This window comes from Papio anubis, chromosome 20 (genome assembly GCF_008728515.1).
Source record: "Papio anubis isolate 15944 chromosome 20, Panubis1.0, whole genome shotgun sequence".
In the NCBI taxonomy this organism is placed as follows: Eukaryota; Metazoa; Chordata; class Mammalia; order Primates; family Cercopithecidae; genus Papio; species Papio anubis.
In genome coordinates this window covers 11,994,147-12,013,066 of record NC_044995.1, presented here as the reverse complement: position 1 = coordinate 12,013,066, position 18,920 = coordinate 11,994,147, and the positions used below count along the sequence as shown (strand labels likewise).

The window sequence follows — 18,920 nt, the reverse complement described above, 5'->3', positions numbered from 1 at the left end:
GTACATGAAAAATGTACCTTGGAGCTGAATAGCTAGGTCATATGGTGATCCAGTATGTAACTGGAATTACGTTATAGGTTGCCCTTTCCTCTCCCATAAGATGGACAGAAGTGTTTCTGTATCACTGTGTCCCAGACAATATTTAGAATTACCCAGCTTTCCAGTTTTTCTTACTTTAGAAGTTTAAAGTAATATACAGTATTATCTGCTGTTTCTCAGATTGAAATACGTTTGAGCATTAATTCATATCCTTTTATTCCCTTTTGTTTTTCTTCTGTCAATGGTCTACTCATATATTGGCCTGTCTTTATTTGTATCTTAACTTTTTATTGTATATTTGTTTATGGTGGGGTACTTTATTGATGATTAATAAGATTTTCAAGTATATGGGCTAGTCCCTGGATACTATTGACACTGTATTTATCTACAGTCTCTTGTTAGTATCTAACTTTGGTTCTGAAGTTTATGGAATGGAAATATTTAAATGGAAAGATTAAATATATTAATTTTAATATTTTTGACTTGTTAGGATTTTTGAATACTCAGGCATAACTCACAAAATTATGCTACTGGCTTTAAAATTAGTTTTACATTGATTCTTAGAGTATCTTAATCATTAGTAGGATTAAATCCATTGATTCTTAGAGCCTCTTAATTATTAGTAGGATTAAATCCAAAGTACACATAGTGAAGATAATTTTAAAACTATTTAAAATGGTAAATTTACCTATTAAAGATGAAGCATGAGAATGGAGCAGGAAGTGTCACATAATTCCACTTCTGTACGGATTTGCTCAGAGAAACCCCTGAGAATGAGACTGATGAGAATAATGGCATAAAGCATTTGGCAGACAAGCTGTATAAGTGGGAATAACAAGGGCAAATTTTCTTGTCTGGTTAGCTCTTTTAGAAAACAAAGAAAATGATCTTGTAAAGATAATTGGAATTTGGGAAAATAACAAAAATTAAGTATGCATACGGGGTGGCAAAGCAAAATAAGAACTCTTTCAATGTGTTAAGGCCACAGTAACAGCAGAGAAATAAATACTCTAGACTGGTACAGAAATTCTAATATTGCAACTAATTTACAAAATAAATACCTTATGTAATAATATCAGTTGAATAACAATCTTTCCAAGGTTTCTATAATTACACAATTTTTTATTTTTTATTTTTATTTATTTTTTTCCCGAGATGGGAGTCCTGTCTGTCACCCAGGCTGGAATGTAGTGGCAATATCTCAGCTCACTGCAGCCTCCGCCTCCCAGGTTCAAGCAATCCTCCCACCTCAGCCTCCTGAGTAGCTGGGACTACAGGCACCCACCACCATGCCCAGCTACTTTTTGTATTTTTAGTAGAGATGGGGTTTTGCCTCGTTGGCCAGGCTGGTCTCAAACTCCTGACCTCAGGTGATCTGACCCACCTTGGCTTCCCAAAGTGCTGGGATTACAGGCGTGAGCCACCACGCCCAGCCGAGGAATGCATTTTTTTAAAATAGCACCAAAATAACAGTAAAAGAACACACAGACAAATTAGATTTCATCAAAATTAAGAACATTTTATTTGGAAGACTGAATGAAATAAGGTGAATGAAAAGACGCAAAATAGAATATATACACACATATTTATTTTCTGGTTTTTTTTTGTTTTTTTTTTTTTTTTGAGACAAAGTGTCACTCTGTCACCCAGGCTGGAGTGCAATGGCGTGACCTCGGCTCACTGCAACCTCCGCCTTCCAGGTTCAAGTGATTCTCCTGCCTCAGCCTCCTGCATAGCTGGGATTACAGATCCACACCACCACGCCCGGCTATTTTTGTATTTTTAGTAGAGACTGGAGTTCACTATGTTGGCCAGGTTGGTCTCGAACTCCTGACCTCGGGTGATCTACCTGCCTTGGCCTCCCAGGCGTGAGCCACTGCACCCGGCCTATACACACATATTTCTAAGACAAGATACTTACTGAGATTACATGAATATCAAAACCCATCAATTAGGCAATAAACCATACAAACAATTCTTAAAAAGAAGGTTTTGTGTATAAAAACTGCACCTCAATGTTTTAAGATAAATGGTTCCACACAAAAATATGCATCTACCTCTCCTTTTGGAAAACCAGACTATAGGGTAACACAATATTTACTTATTAAGGATTCACTCCTCACAAGTTAGGAAGGACAGCCTTCTCAGCAGTGGCAATAAATGGGAAGTAATAAAGGTAATTTCTAACTGGCATAACAGATCTGGGTGAATCACAAAAACCACATATCTGAAAGGCAAGGTGTATGTTCTCTCAAATCCTGCTTTCCTGCTCATGCAGCAATCATCTCAAACACAGCACAGAAGTTATGGGAGTCCACAAAATCTTCAGATGACTTATGCTGACGATGTGTGCTGCCAAAGGAGAATCAAAGGTCTGAGGTCCTGAGAATTTCTATATACTCCCAAACCATGAAGCCATAGTAACATAGACAGTTTTGGATGCACCTTTGGATGGGACACATCCACTCTTCTTGGCTACAATATTTTCCACTCTCTGTTTATTACACCTATCTGTCTGGGCCAATTACTGTTCTTACCTGGCCCCAGTAGGTCTTACAACCAGTGACCTGCCTACCAATTCTGTCCTTCAGTGCCCATGACTACAATGAAGGACCTGGGAAATAAGATGCCATGAACGGTGCTAGGAAATACGGAGCATCACTGCAAATAAACAATTCATGCAGACCCCAGCACTTGAGTTTGTCACAAATGCCTCTTCTCAGGGAGACCTCTGGAGCTACAAATAAATCTGGCATAAAATCGACACCATGATTAGGACCACACAGCTCTGCTCTCTTTCCTAGGAGACCTTGGAAACCAATAAAAATTAAGACACGTAGGACTAAACTATTTTCTGATCTCATACTATGTCCCTAGGGGCACATAAAGTTGGAGCTGTTCACTCTTCACATTGGCAGAACATATACATCAGCACATGGTGAGACACCCCATGTCCCTCTTGGGTAATGTGGGGGAGGGAATATCCCACTATGGCAATCACATAAAAAAAAAAAACCTATGAAGAAGGTAAACCTCCATGGGCTACAATAATCCAGATTGCTCTTCTTTGTCAAATTTGGGTTTTGTCTATGCCTTGAACAGTTCAGCAAAATGGAAGAGGACCCTCAATAGGCTTTTATTACTCCTTTCAGAATTTGGTGAGCACAGTGGTCTGCATTCCTTGAGCACATGTGAGTGACTGATGAAAAATGTGAGGATATGCCACATGGTAGTGTCTGTTGTAACACTGGGCAGATTAGAAAGTACAAGTAATAATCTCTGGAAAGTTTCCCAAGTACTTGGACCTTGTAGTGAATCTTTCAACTACTGATACGCAGATATATGAGGTTTAATTTCTGTCGGATCCCTTGAAAAGTCGGCTCTCTGGTGTGTTATGGTGAATAAGACAATGGCACATGTCAACAATTGCTAGGGCTCTTCTGTTGTATGTACTTTCTGGTGCCTGACAAGGGAATATCTTTTGTTGAAGGCTTTCCCACATTTACCACATTCATACGGCTTTTCTCCAGTGTGGATTCGCTGATGCTCAACAAGTTTGTTTTTATAGATAAAGGCCTTCTCACATGCAGTGCAGTTATAAGGCCTCTCTCCACTGTGAACTTTCTGGTGTTGAATGAGGCTGGTGCGGTGTCTAAAGCATTTCCCACATTCACTGCACTCACAGGGCTTTTCTCCAGTGTGAACTTTCTGGTGCTCAAGAAGTCTTTTTTGGTGGCTGAAGACTTTTCCACATTCATTGCAATCATAAAGTTGTTCTCTAGTATGGATTCTTTGGTGCTGAAGAAGTTTAACCTCAAGGTAGAAGCCTTTCCCACATTCACTGCATTCATAAGGCCTTTCTCTAGTGTGGATTTTGTGATGCTTAAGAAGTGTTTGTTTGGAGATGAAGGCTTTCCCACAGTCACTGCATTCATAAGCCCTTTCTCCAGTGTGAATTCTCTGGTGTCGCATGTAGTCAGATGAGCGGATAAATGATTTCCCGCATATGATGCACACATAAGGCTTTTCTCCAGTATGAATTCTCTGGTGCTCAAGAAGTCTTTTTTTGTGAATGAATGCTTTCCCACACTCTTTGCACTCATAAGGCCTTTCTCCCGTGTGGATTCTCTGGTGATCCAGAAGTGACTGTTTGTATATGAAGGATTTCCCACATTCACTGCACTGATAAGCCCTTTCTCCAGTGTGAACTCTCTGGTGTCGAATGCGGTCGTAGGAATGAATAAAAGATTTCCCACATTCAATACATACATAAGGCCTCTCTCCAGTGTGGATTCTCTGCTGGTGCCCAACAAATGTTTGTTTGTGGCGGAATGATTTCCCACATACGTTGCACACATAAGGCTTTTCTCCATTATGGGTTCTCTGGTGTTCCACAAGTGAGTATTTGGAGCTCAAGGATTTCCCACATTCGATGCACACATAAGACCTTTCTCTAGTGTGAATTCTCTGCTGGTGCCCAATGAGTGTTTGTTTATGGAGGAATGATTTCCCACACATACTGCACACATAAGGCTTTTCTGCATTATGGGTTCTCTGGTGTTCAACAAATGAATATTTAGAGTTCAAGGATTTCCCATATTCCCTACGCTTATAAGCTTTTTCTCCAGTGTGGACTCTCTGATGCTCAGTAACATGAACTTTCTCATTGAAAACTTGCTCACATTTGTAACGTCTTTGTTGAAAGGTCTCCCTGCTTCTATGTGCACACTCTTCTCTGCTGTGGGTGGTCTGGTGTTGAAGAAGGCCCAGGATGGTTGGAAAATCCTTCTCAACATCTTTGCATGGGAAGAGATTGTCTGACAGAGGAAGTTTGCAGCTATTCAGAAGCAAGGCACAGCTCTCCTCCTTTCTGATGTGCTCCTCTCCGCTGTCCTGGTTCTGGTGCAGTTGCAGGTTAGAACCAAATGAAAACCATTTCCCACTGGCTGCAGAAGTACAAGGTTTCTGCCAGGGAAGGGTTCCCTGGTGCTCAGTGAGGTACAAAATGTCTTTCATGACCAGGATACACATCTCACAAGAATGAGCGTTTGGGATGGAAGGACCTGGCTTTGGAGTCCTGGCCTGTGACACTCCTTGTGCAGAAATAGTGTGCTCAGAAGGGGCCTCCTCAGTCTCTATTCCATGCAAACACCCTAAAAGCATAAAAATGCAAGTGAAGTATATGCAGACTTTGGTGGAAGGGAACAGCTCCATTACAAATACCTATGGAACACAGGGATGGATGAGTCCACGTTTTGTTTTTTTTGTTTTGTTTTGTTTTGTTTGAGATAGAGTCTTGCTCTGTCACCCAGATGGGAGTGCAGTTGCAGTCACATCTCACTGCAGCCTTGACCTTCCAAGCTCCAGTGACACTCCCACCTCAGCCTCCCAAGTAGCTGCGACTACAGGCATATACCACCATGCCTGGCTAACTTTTTAGAATTTTTTGTGGAGATAGGGATCTCATTATGTTGCCAAGGCTGGTCTCAAATTCCTTAGCTCAAGTGATCCTCCCACCTCAGCTTCCCCAAGTGCTAGGATTATAGGCATGAGCCATCGCACCCAGGCTATGGGTTTGTTTTCAGGACAAGGGAGCTGGAGTCAGGTCAAGGAACATAATACTTGTAGTATTAGGGCTCTGAAGGTTACCATGTAGGGGAAGACCCATAACCAGCAGGAGAACAAGGAATCGGGTACTGTGGTGGGAAGAGAGGCAGGGGGCATACGACTCCCTTCTCTGTCAATGGTTTTCAATAGGACGTTGTCTGATGGAGACAGGGGAGACCTGCATAGAATGTGTGTCACCCCAGGAAAATGCAATTACAACTGGATAGCTGATGTTTGAGAGCTTACGTAGTCTTTGATTTACAATGGTTGAACTTACGATTTTTCCACTTTATGATGATACAAAAGTGATGTGCATTCAGTAGAAACCATACTTTAAATTTTGAACTTTTCCCAGGCTAGTGATAGGCAGTGTGTATATACCCTTGTGATGCAGTGGTAGCAAGCTGCAGCTCTCAGTAAGCCATGCAATCACAAGGCTGAACAACTGATACTCTACTGTGTTGCTAAGCTGGGATGTCTAATAAGTTGGGTGTATTAAATGCATTTCTGACTTACGGTATTCTCAACTCACAATGGGTTTACCAGGATATAACCCCATCATGAGCTGAGGAACATCTGTATCTGCACAGCTCATAATATTAAATACATTAGGTATAGGCTAATGTTGGAGAACACTGCAGAATAGGAACTGGAGAGATGTGGAGAACAGAGGTAGGAGACAATCACAGTAGAAATGACAAGTAGGCAAATTGTCAAGCAGGCAGAGAAAAGAGAAAAATGAGGTATGGCCATGAGCCCTGGCACCAAAATAGTGGGGAACATAGGACATCTGCCTGGTATGATTTGAGTTCAGCCCTGAAATCATGACCTCCCACTGCTCCTAGTCACAGGTCCCAAACCTCGTTAACCCCCCTCCTTGCTATGGCTAAAGACTTCACTACCCTTTCAGGAACACAGGCCTTTCCCCTGTCCCCAGCTTAAGTCAGGAGACTATCTCAGTCCTGGAAGGCAGAAGCAATCCTAAGGGAAAAACAGGGAGGCGGATCAACGACACTGGCCCAGAGTGCCCTAACCCATGACAGACTACAGGAGGGAAACTTTTTACAAAAAACCCTTGGGAGTGGGTGTTGCTGTCATAGTCTAGGGTTCCCTACAAATAGCAACCATGTAAGTACCTATAATTCCTGAGAAAGGCAGGTCCAAAGACATGTCTACTAAAGGCAGGGGGAGAACCTGTAACACAGGTCCACCACAGAAGTGAACCTTAGCAAGCAGTGGCAAAACCAAGTGGTATCGGTTGGGCAAGTTACAAGAGTCTGAACCCAAACTCTTAACTAAAAAGCTTCAGGACAGTAGATATTGGGGCAGAAAAAAACCCAGGCCTAGCAACCACAGCGCCTATGTCTTCCACAGGTCAAGAACCAAGGAAAAGGCCGGGCGCGGTGGCTGAAGCCTGTAATCCCAGCACTTTGGGAGGCCGAGGCGGGCGGATCACGAGGTCAGGAGATCGAGACCATCCTGGCGAACACGGTGAAACCCCGTCTCTACTAAAAAAAATACAAAAAACTAGCCGGGCGAGGTGGCGGACGCCTGTAGTCCCAGCTACTCCTGAGGCTGAGGCAGGAGAATGGCGTGAACCCGGGAGGCGGAGCTTGCAGTGAGCCGAGATCCTGCCACTGCACTCCAGCCCGGGCGGCAGAGCGAGACTCCGTCTCAAAAAAAAAGAAAAAAAAAAAAAAAAAAAAAAGAACCAAGGAAAGAAGCAGGGCCCATGTCCAACTCTGGGAAAGACAGGAAACTCCTGGAAAAAGGGGAAGAGCAAAGTCCAACAGAGGTCGATGGTGTGGTTTTAAGAGATCTTACCCACTGAGGCCATAAGCGAAAAGTTCTCCAGCATCACATCATGATACAGGCACCTCTGAGCTTCATCAAGGAGGCCCCACTCCTCCTGGGAGAAGTACACAGCAATATCCTCAAAGGTCACATGGCCCTGCATGATGGGGGCAGGTGAGATCATGAGCAGACTCAATCCCCAGGAATCCCAGTAAATCTCCCTCCTCCCTAGTTCTCCAACTCAGAGGAGATACCAGGTCCTTATAGCATCTCCCTCTGGGCCTTACATCATGGAATCTTATCCATGCTCCTGCTGGTTCATCTCGCTGGAGACCCAGATATACTGAAACCTGTGCTTACTGTCTTGGCTTAAAGTGCCAGTACAAGGATCCTGAGTACAGCCATACTCCCTCCCAGTTGCACACCATTCATGGGAACACATCTCCAGATCATGGCTGCTACACCTTGAACTCCACCGCCCTCAGCATCCATGACACAGGCACTTCACTGGCTTCTCCACATGCCACTCTGCTCAAGGGGCCCAGGCAGCACTGGCTAAATGCAACACGGATCCAGCACCACCACACATCTTTGTTACACCCAAGCCAGAGGCAGTCTCAGGACTGTTATGAAGACTTCCCCATCTGGCCTGGCTCTTTGTTCCAATTTCAGCCACTCAGACCTTGTGTGAGCTCACGCTGCCGAAGTCCACTTCCTCCTCAGTGTTGCCTGTGCTGCCCCCACACCCGTCACATCTTTCCTCTCTCCACCTATACTCAGTCAAAGCCTGGTCCCCAGCTGCTCCCACCACAGGCTGAATGACTCTCCCAGTCAATCTCATTTGCTCTTAACATAATCTGTCCCCCTGTCTGAAACTACTCAGGCCCCACCAAGAGTTACCAACAAAAGTCTGAGCCAGCAGAAGGGAGAAAAAGCACCAGCCCTGACCTTGGTGTCATTTGACCTCCAGTACTGCTTTGCCTCTGAATGAATCTCTTAACCATTCCCCATTTAAAGACTGTGCCAGCAGCTGGACACCCGTTTCATCCTACCCCCACACATCCATGGTTACTACTCTTCTTTATCGGTCTTAGTGATGGTTCCCACCTCTAGGTGACCATGCAAGAGACCCAGTCGTTAGAGAAGACTCTCTACATCCTTCCTCACTGATGGGACTGCCACTATGACCTGAAGAGTGTTCCTCTTAAATTTGCCATGGTCCACAGGCCAGCCACTGGCTGACGGATAGTTTTCACTTGAATCCCTTCCCTGAACTCCACGTGTCTGTCTCTTGCTGTGCACCTGACACCACCACCAAGAAGTCCTAACATGAGACTCCACATTGTGAAGGCCTAACTCCTGGACTCTGGTTTCCGATTCTGCATGTAAGGAGCTTGGAAGTGGCAACTCTATCACAATAGCAAGTAAAGAGTTAAACAGACTAAGAAATGGACAGTTCTTCTAGGATCCACACAGGAAAGATAAGGGCACAGGACACACCACTGCCCACAAGATTGCAGAGATAAACAAGGGAATACAGGGGAATCAAGGCTCACAGGAGCAGAAACTCATGAAAGGAAACCATCATGCGAACCAGTGCCAGGTTAGGAAAACCCAATCTATAATACGTAAATTGCTGGAAGCTCTGTGTGGACAATTCTGTGAGCTGAAAATTCAAGAGGCACTTATCACTATAAGGGGCCCCCACAATCTTGCAATATTTACCTCCAGAAACTTAACCAAGTTCTTATGGTGAATACTGGGGGAAAAAAAAATCCCCTTGTGCTTCCACCAGAGAGGGGAAAATGAATCATTTTAAAATATGCCATTGCAATGTGTTCCTCTAAACAAAGCCTGCCTTGGGAGACAACAGGTAACCAAAGTCCAACCTACAGAGGTTATTATCAGAGCCTAATCTATCTGGGGGAAGGGAAATAACCAACTACAACCCACTCTAGTAATCTTCTTCCACATAATGGGACAGAAAAAGCATAACAAAACACTACTTAGAAACACATGAGAATTTCAGTCAAGAGGAACAGGCTCACTAAAACAGAGACCTAAAACAGAGACTTAAAATGCTTGCCCTGCCCACTGACACACCTCACCACCACATTATTAAAGGCCTATTTACAGCAATTCCTTTTACTGAGCTCATCGTGTCTAGCTATCGAGAAAACATCACAGGCACTTTGGGAGGCCGAGGCGGGTGGATCACCTGAGGTCAGGAGTTCGAGATCAGCCTGACCAATGTGGAGAAACCCTGTCTCTACTAAAAATACAAAAATTAGCTGGGCGTGGTGGCGGGCGCCTGTAATCCCAGCTACTCGGGAGGTTGAGGCCGTTTCCAAAAAGATGTAAGAATCCTTAGCACATACATGCCTGACCACAGGGCATCAAACTATATGAGGCAAAAACGGACAGATCTTCAAGGAGAAACAGATCAATCCACCATCATAATTGAAGTCTTCCACACTCTTTTCTATCTGTTACTGACAGATACAGTAGGCAGAAAACCAATAAACTTAGCTGAATTCAACAACACCATCAATCAACCGGACATAATCACCATCTTTAGATTACTTTGTCCAACAAGAACAGAATACGCGCTGTTCTCAAGCTCACACGGAATATTCAACAAGACAGACCACATTCTGGGCCTGTTTTTTAATCTTTAAAACTTCCTATTTTCCTGATGCTTCAACATCCCCAATACATTATGAGCAACCCACCCCGGTGACCACGTACCCAGCATGCTAAGACTGGTCCCTGTCACAAACTCCCCTTTCCTTCCTCCTTTGACGGTGACTGAATGACATTCAGACACACTAGGAAAGGCACCTGCCCACAGGTCCTTGCTCTCCCTGTTGGCTCCCTGCCTGCTTGGTTGAGTCCACTCCCTGAGAACTCCTTTCATATGGCTCCATGCATGGTTTGCTGTGCCACCCTCTATGACGACCTATGAATGTAACAAATCCTTTACGCCTCTCAGAGTTTCATTTCCATGGCAGTGCTGGAATGATCCTAGAGACCCCACGAAGGGCACTTACTCCCCAGTTTACAATACACAGTCATAAAATACCTCTTAATACATTTAATAGAAATAATACAATGCTCTGCGATCACAATGGAATTCAACTAGAAAGCAGTAATAGAAAGATAGCTGGCAAATCCAAAAATACCCAGGAGATGTAAACAAGACTTAATGCATGGAACAAAGAAGAAATACTCAAGATACATTTAAAAATATTTTTAACTAAATGACAATGAAAACACAACTTAGAATTTGTGAGATGCAGTGGAAGCAGTGCTTAGAATAAAATTTATAGCACTGAATACATATACAGCCGTCCCCGCTCTTAGCCACTATTTTGTTTTCCATGGTTTCACTCACCAGTGGTCAACTGTGGTCCGAAAATATTACATGGATAATTCCAGAAAAGAACAACTCAAAAGTTATAAATGACGTGCTTTTCCGAGTAGTGTGATAAAATCTTACACTGTCCGACGCTGTTCTGCCCAAGATGTGAATCATCCCTTTGTCCAGTAGATCCACGCTGAATACATTACCTGCCTGTTAGTCACTATGTGGCCATCTTGGTTATCATATCAACCGTCTCATTATCACAGTGCTTGTGTTCAAGTAACCCTTTATTTTACTTAATACCCCCAAAGCACAAGAGCAATAATACCAGCCATTCAGATATGTAAAAGACAACCTGTGAAGTACTTCCTGTAAGTGAAAAGGTGGGAGTTTTTATTTTTTATTTTTGAGACAGAATCTCGCACTGTCGCCTAGGCTGGAGTGCAGTGGTGCCACCTTGGCTCACTGCAAGCTCTGCCTCCCGGGTTCATGCCATTCTCCTGCCTCAGCCTCCTGAGAAGCTGGGACTACAGGTGCCTGCCACCATGCCCGGCTGATTTTTTTTGTATTTTTAGTAGAGACGGGGTTTCACCATGTTAGCCAGGATGGTCTCGATCTCCTGACCTCGTGATCCACCCGCCTTGGCCTCCCAAAGTGCTAGGATTACAGGCGTGAGCCACTGTGCCTGGCCTAGAATTCTTAACAAGAAAAAAAAAATTGTACTCTGAGTTTGCTAAGATCTACAAAAAGGACAAATCATGTATCTGTGAGATTGTAAAGAAGGAAAAGGAAACTCATATTCTGTCACAGCTCAAACTGTAAAAGTTTTGGCCACAGTGCACAGAGACTTGCAGTTCCCTATATATGCCCATATCATTCTCATCTCTAAGCATTTGGACATGCTGGAGCCTATGCCCAGGAAACCTTTCATCACTTCATCCTATTGGATGCAGAAATGAGAACATCTCTGCATAACTCCTGACCCTGATTAATCATCCTGGGCCTGAGGTGACCCCAGGGACCCAAGATGAAGGAAAAAGAGTCCCAGGACATCAGTGTCACCTGCGTCTGTGGGTCAGAACCATGGCTTTAGGGAACAGGGTCAGTGAAGACCTGGGACTTCTTCCACTTACCCGTGATGGTTTCACAAACTCTTCTGTTGCCATGGGAATCTGTAGGAAGAAGGAGGCTATGAATAAAGGTGTTCAAGGTGGCATTTACAAAGGTAAGTTGCTCTTGCCAACTGTGTGACACTAGACAAAGACCTACCCTCTCTGAGGTTGCCTTCATCTATAAAATGGAAACACTTAATGGTGGCTATCTCGTAGTGCTATTGTAGGCATCAAACTCATTCATACGTATCCAATGCTAAGATTTAGTTAGTACTGACTATGGCATTAAGATTTCTGTAAACATTTTTTAAAACTTTGGTGTTTTTTGCCATTTAAGTCTTTATGTGAATGTGGTATCTTTTCAAATTATTAGAGGCTTCTGTGATTCCTTGACAATAAATACGTAGTGTCTTTTCCCACACCATTCTCTGATTCTGATACCAACTAGGTGTCCTATAATGCAGTCCTATTCTAACACTACCTACCTGGAGTTGCATCTAAACCAACAGGTTTAAGGGCTCAGTCATACAAAACTGTCCTCACTTCATATGCCAATTGCAAGCCAATGTCCAGACCACTGTAATTTTATCCACTTGGCTACAAATTTGGGGGCTGCCATGACCTCTCTCCTTAGGCTCAATAACTTGCTAGAACCACTTACAGAACTCAGGAAAATGCTTTACTTATGTTTACCAGTTTATGATAATGGATGCAACTCAGGAACAGCCAAATGGAAGAGATGCATATGGCAAGGTACTGGGGAGAGGGGGTAAAGCAGAATATACTTCCATGCTCTCTTATGTCACTCTCCCAGCATTTCCAAGTGTTCACAACCTTGAAGCTTCTAGAACTCACTGTGAAAGATTTTATATAACCTCATCTCCAGATCTCTGTACCCCTCCCTGGAGGCCAGAGGTACGACTTCAAGTTCAAATTCTATAATCACTTGATTTGTCTGGTGACTGACTCCACCCCGTCTGCACACCCTAAGCCATCTCATAAAACTCAAGTGTAGTTTTCCCTTATCAGCTGTTTTGCTATTTGCAGTTTCAGTCACCCACATTCAACTTCAGTGTGAAAATTATAAGTAGTAAATTTCAACTTCAGCCTAAAAATAGTAATATTAAAATTTTAATATTAAATATTAAAATTCTAGAAATAAACAATTCAAGTTTTAAATAGTGCACCATTCTTTATTTATTCATTGATTTTTGAGACGGAGTCTCGCTTTGTCGCCCAGGCTGGAGTGCAGTGGCTTGATCTCAGCTCACTGTATGCTCCGCCTCCTGGGTTCACGCCATTCTCCTGCCTAAGCTTCCCGGGTAGCTGGGACTACAGGCGCCTGCCACTATGCCTGGCTAATTTTTTGTAGTTTTAGTAGAGACGGGGTTTCACCGTGTTGGCCAGGATGATCTCGATCTCCGGACCTCGTGATCCACCAAGTGCTGGGATTACAGGTGTGATCCACCACGCCCAGCCAATAGTGCACCATTCTAAGTAGTGTGAGGAAATCTCACTCTTTCGAGTTTAGTCCCTTCTTCAAAATAAGAAGGGTGAATAGTACAGTAACGTATTTAGAGAGATACCACATTCAGATAACGTTTTTTATAATTTAATTTTTGGTTTTTTATTGTCTCAACTGCAGTTACATAACTTGTATTAACTTATAAAATATAATTGTTCTATATTATTTCCAGTTATTTACTGTTCATCTCTTATAGTGCCTAATTTATAAACTGGATTTTATTATAGGTATGTAGTCTAGGAAGAAACATAGTATATATATGTTGGGTACTATCTGCAGTTTCAAGCCTCCAGTGGGGGTCTTGAAAAGTATCCTCTGAGGACACGGGGGAACTACTGTTCAGACATTCATTGTTCAACTACTAAATGGTATAGCCTATTGTTCCTAGGCTACAAACCTGTACAGCAAGTTACTATACTAAATACTGTCAGCAACTGTAACACAGTGATAATTATTTGTGCATTTAAACATTTACAAACTTAGAAAATGCAATTTGCCTCCTGATCAGAAAGAAATAAAATGAAAAGGTACAGTAAAAATATGGTATCATAATCTTATGAGACCATCGTCATTGATGTGGTCAACACAGTTATGTGGTACATGACTTATCACAAGACACTTTTCACTGAGGAAATTACAAGGATTTTAGGAATTCCGTGCCAGGAAAGCATGACAAAAAGCAAACATATTTATTAGTGGCATTTTAATCGGTTAATTGCTTGCATAAATTTAATCCATTGAATCTATACAGTCTAAACTTGTATTTTCCTGGGAGAGCTGCTCTTGCTGGGCTTGGGCTGCTCCGCTAGTCTGGCTGATCTTTTCCTGGCTCCACACAGAGTGAACAGCTCACCCAGTCTTCTGAATGGTGACTCTACACAGTGTCCCACCCTCAAATCCATCCTATGCAGTGTGTATTCCTTACACATTCCCTCTGGAAGTACCTCTGGAACCCCTTGGCCCTCCTATATGCAGGCAGCCTCGCAAGGCCGACCCACACTTCCCCAGCCTCAGCCCTCCCTCTCTTCATCTCAAAGTAAAACCTTAAGATTTCCCGTTTAAATTTAAGGCTTGACCTGAGTCTAGGCCCCAGCCTGTCACCATTTACACATCACTGAGTCAGTCTCCTCCCATGAAATTTCTACTTATGATTCCAACTGCCCATGTAACAACTTCACTCTGTGGCAGTTTAGAAACACCACGTCCAAAATTCAACTCCTACTATCTCCCTGAAATCTGCTCACCCACCAAATTTGTCAACTCTTGCAGGTGTTCAGGTAGAAGAAAAACTTGGGTTCATACTTCACTCCCACTTTTGCTCACAAGCACAAACGATGCAGCAGAAAATCCTGCTGGCTTTACCTTTAAGATCTACCAAGAATCTTATTACTTAGGTCCCTTCAGCCACCCGTCTGATGCAGAATCCACCACAATCCTCCTGGAGTCTACTACAGCAGTCTCCTCACCAACATCTCTGCGTCCATCCTCATCACTCCGTAACAGTCTGTTCTCTCCACTCATGGCCTTTGAAATATTTTTTCAGACCCTCACTCAGATCGTGTTCTCCTTTAGTTCACAACCCTCCGTGGCTCCCAACGACTCAGAATTAAAACCCGGCTGCTCAGGCTGCCATGGCAGCCGTGCCTTCTCCTCATTCTCTCTGCTCCCTGCAGACACCGGTCGGCCCCCAGATTTCCGAATGCTCGCGACCCTGGCGCACCTCCCAGGCTCTGAGCATGCAGCTCCCACCATACGCAACGCTCTCCCTTCTTCACCTCACCGCCCGTCAGCTCTGAGGACCCCACCCAGAACGCCTCGCTGTCAAGGGCCCTGAACTGCAGAGTCCCGCGCAGGTGACCCCAATCCGGGGCTTGAGGACCCGGGTGAGGATCCGAGGACGCCGCTCTCACCTGCGGTGTATTCACAAGCGCTGCCGCAGCCATGGGACTCTGGGCGGGGCGGGGCCTGGAGACGCGCGCGGTAAAGCCCGGTAAAATCCGGCGGGCGTGCGGTGGCAAATCGCTGGGCGACGCTCAGACCGAGACCAGCCCAGCTCCTCTGCAGGCGGACACCACCTCCACCGGTTTCCGGCTGCAGTTACCTGGCCCGGACCCAGCCAGCCGGAACCGCCTACCGGCGGACGCACTCCCCTGCAGCCAAAATGACCACCACCGGAAAGACGCCGGAAGATTCCGGCGTATTGCGCCCTTACGCAGGTGCCTCTTTCCTGGGCAACGATTGGTCCAAGGCCCCGGCACGCTCGGCGCACAGTATTCTGGGTGGTGTAGTTCCTACCACGCCGCAGTCCGCGGCGCCCTGAGAACGTAATCCGAGAGGGTGAGGACAAAGGAAAAAACCCGTCGAACTAGGATCAGCAAAGCCTATTACATACACATGATAAAAGAATACGATTTGATATTCATTTCTCAACACGAAAGTTGACATATATTGCATTCAGTACATTAAAAATGTTGACAATTGAGAATTGAAGCAGTCCTTAAATTTTTTCTTTTTTTTTTTTTAATGTAGAGACTATAAACCAAAAATAAAATTCAAAGGCCTCCCAACTATCTGAATGGACCCCTCCTCTCAGCATTATAGAGTTAACCTGAAAATCTAGTTGAGGCCACGATGAAAGAGGGGGTTGGACATGCCTCATTCTACCCCTACAGCAATATCATCAACATAGATCTTAAGTCTGATACGAAACATTTACAATCTATTTCTCTGAAACATGCTACCTGCAGGCTTCATCTGTATGATAAAATCTTGGTCTCCAACCAGGGTGATCACTAACAGTGGGGTCAGCATCCCCTTATCCCACACGTTTGTGTTTATTCTGTTTTTTGGCCCCAAATGTTAGTGGCTTGAATTATATAATGTATCCGTTATCATAAGTGGAATTGAAATGAGATTGCAAAAACATTATATCTTCTTTTTCTTTTTTTCCTTTTTTTTTTTTTTTTTTTTGAGGCAGAGTCTCACTCTGTCACCCAGGCTGGAGTGCAGTGGCACAATCTCTGCTCACTGCAACCTCCACCTCTCAGGTTCAAGCGATTCTCCTGCCTCAGCCTCCCGAGTAGCTGGGAATACAGGTGTGCGCCACCACACCCGGATAATTTTTGTATTTTTAGTAGAGAGGGGTTTCACCATGTTGGCCAGGCTGGTCTCAAACTGGCCTCAAGTGATCTGCCTGCCTTAAAGTGCTGGGATTACAAGCATGAGCCACCACTCCTGGCCTTTTCCCCCCATATTTAGCAATTAGCTTTTGTTGCTACCCATTGTCTTCATTTCATTTTAGTTTTTAATTGTTTATAATTTTGACATTTTATAATTACTTGAAAAAGGTTAGAAAAATTACCATTTAGATTGGAGTCATATTAAATAAGATGCCTATATTGTAAAAATATGTTTATGAATGTAATCTTTGGCTACAGTTTTTCTCCACTATTATTTATTTCAGATCCTTTTTTTTTTTTTTTTTTTGAGATGGAATTTCATGCTTGTTGCCCAGGCTGGAGTGCAATGGCAGGATCTCGGCTTACCGCAACCTCCACCTCCCAGGTTCAAGCGATTCTCCTGCCTCAGCCTCCTTAGTAGCTGGGATTACAGGCATGTGCCACCATGCCCGGCTAATTTTGTATTTTTAGTAGAGACAGGGTTTCTCCATGTTGGTCAGGCTGGTCTCGAACTCCCAACCTCAGGTGATCCGCCCACCTCAACCTCCCAAAGTGCTGGGATTACAGGCGTTGGCCACTGCGCCCAGCCATGATCCTTGTATTTTAAGAGTTTTACGTGCCGGGCACAGTGGTTCACGCCTGTAATCCCAGCACTTTGGGAGGCCAAGGTGGGTGGATCACGAGGTCAAGAGATGGAGACCATCCTGGCTAACACGGTGAAAACCTGTCTCTAATAAAAATACAAAAAATTAGCCAGGCGTGGTGGCGGGCGCCTGTAGTCCCAGCTACTCAGGAGGCTGAGGCAGGAGAATGGCGTGAACCCCGGAGGCAAATGTTGCAGTGAGCCGAGATCCTGCCACTGCACTCCAGCCTGGGCAACAGAGCAAGACTCCGTCTCAAAAAAAAGAAAAAAAAAAAAGAGTTTTACATTGTGCTTCTATATTTCCTTAAAATTACCTAATTTTAGTGTAATATTGCCAACTTTTAAGAGGCTTTTTTTTTTCAATGTATCAATAGCAATACATTTTGCCAAAACACGATTATGGACATGACTTTTACATGTTTTTGTGTATATTTTTGCCTTGTATATACCCATATAATTTTTAATTGAAAATGTATATAGACATAATCAATGATTTACATGCAGCTGTAAAAAATAATACTAAAAGATCCTGTGTATACATTATATTACCTAGTTTCTTCCAGGATAACATTTGCAAGACTATATTATAAAATCAAAACAAAGATATTGATAATGATCCTTTCCAATGTTCTCAGATTTCATTACTTTTACTTATATTTAGGGGTGTGTGTGTGTTCACATATGTGTCTAAGTTTTAAAACCACATGAAGGCTTTTTTAAAAACATCTTGCCTGCATTGGCAATCATGCTGACACATAATCAAACTCACTTTTTTGTTCATTCCATCTTTCATTGCATGGGTTTTTAAAATTTCACCTTGATTTAATGTTGTAAAAAAATTATGTACAGGCTGAGTACTGTGGCTGAGCGCTGTGGCTCATACCTGTAATCCCAGCACTTTGGGTGGCCAAGGCGGGAGGATCACGATGTCAGGAGATGGAGACCATGTTGGCCAACATGGTGAAACCCCATCTCCACTAAGATACAAAAAATTAGTGGGGCGTGGTGGTGCCCGCCTGTAGTCCCAACTACTCGGGAGGCTGAGGCAGGAGAATCACTTGAACCTGGGAGGCAGAGGTTGCAGTGAGCTGAGATTGTGCCACTGCACTGCAGCCTGGCAACAGAGCAAAACTCTGTCTCAAAACAAAACAAAACAAACAAAGAAAACTATATTTAAATTTGTGAAAAGACAAAGGTATAACAGAAGAAAATTGTATAAAGTATCAGTTCTGTCCCCTTTGTCTATCAGCACTCTGTCCTTTTATATGTTTTTACTTGCTTCAAAAAATATGTACACAATTCTGGAATGTGAATTTTTCAATGTGAAATATACCCTGGAGAAACTCCATTAAGTCAGTTCTGCAATAATGCAATGTACGCATTCTTGAAAAACATGGAATTATGCAAAATACAAAATAAAATCACAGGACTTATGGAGACACAAAATATCATCTGTGAAAGATAAAATATAGAAGTATAATAAGACAACACAATTTTACACATGTAAAACATTTAATAAATAACTAATATGATAAATATGGCACTTTACATAAAAAGGCTGAATTTTGCCTGTGAAAGTGGGAGTCAAGGGTTGCAGCTTGTGAGTTACTGTGAAGTGGTATTAGGAGAATTACATAAAATCAGATGGAAAGTGTAA

General features: G+C 43.4%; 1 protein-coding gene across 3 annotated transcripts; it reads right to left on the bottom strand.

The window, feature by feature from the left end:
* Window positions 1–1,542: 1,542 nt before the first annotated feature.
* Window positions 1,543–15,654, bottom strand: ZNF549 (zinc finger protein 549). 3 transcript variants are annotated; one of them, XM_003916234.5, is made up of 4 exons: window positions 15,352–15,654; window positions 11,938–11,976; window positions 7,471–7,597; window positions 1,543–5,192 (listed from the first exon to the last, which is right to left on the bottom strand). In XM_003916234.5, the coding sequence occupies exons 1-4, from the start codon at window positions 15,382–15,384 to the stop codon at window positions 3,469–3,471; spliced, it is 1,923 nt and encodes a 640-aa protein (XP_003916283.3). In that variant the 5' UTR covers window positions 15,385–15,654; the 3' UTR covers window positions 1,543–3,468. The 3 variants fall into 3 exon arrangements, with proteins under 3 accessions (XP_003916283.3, XP_021787185.1, XP_021787184.1); XM_021931493.2 differs by lacking the exon at window positions 7,471–7,597 and having other exon boundaries at window positions 15,352–15,639; XM_021931492.2 differs by lacking the exons at window positions 7,471–7,597; window positions 15,352–15,654 and having other exon boundaries at window positions 11,938–13,047.
* Window positions 15,655–18,920: the final 3,266 nt, after the last annotated feature.

Coding starts and splice junctions, on each gene's coding strand:
- ZNF549 (XM_003916234.5), bottom strand. CDS start 15,384: ATGGCTGCGGCAGCGCTTGTGAATACACCGCAG. Junction 11,977..15,351: donor CGCTTGTGAATACACCGCAG/GTGAGAGCGGCG, acceptor TTCTTCCTACAG/ATTCCCATGGCAACAGAAGA. Junction 5,193..7,470: donor TTCGCTTATGGCCTCAGTGG/GTAAGATCTCTT, acceptor TTATGCTTTTAG/GGTGTTTGCATGGAATAGAG.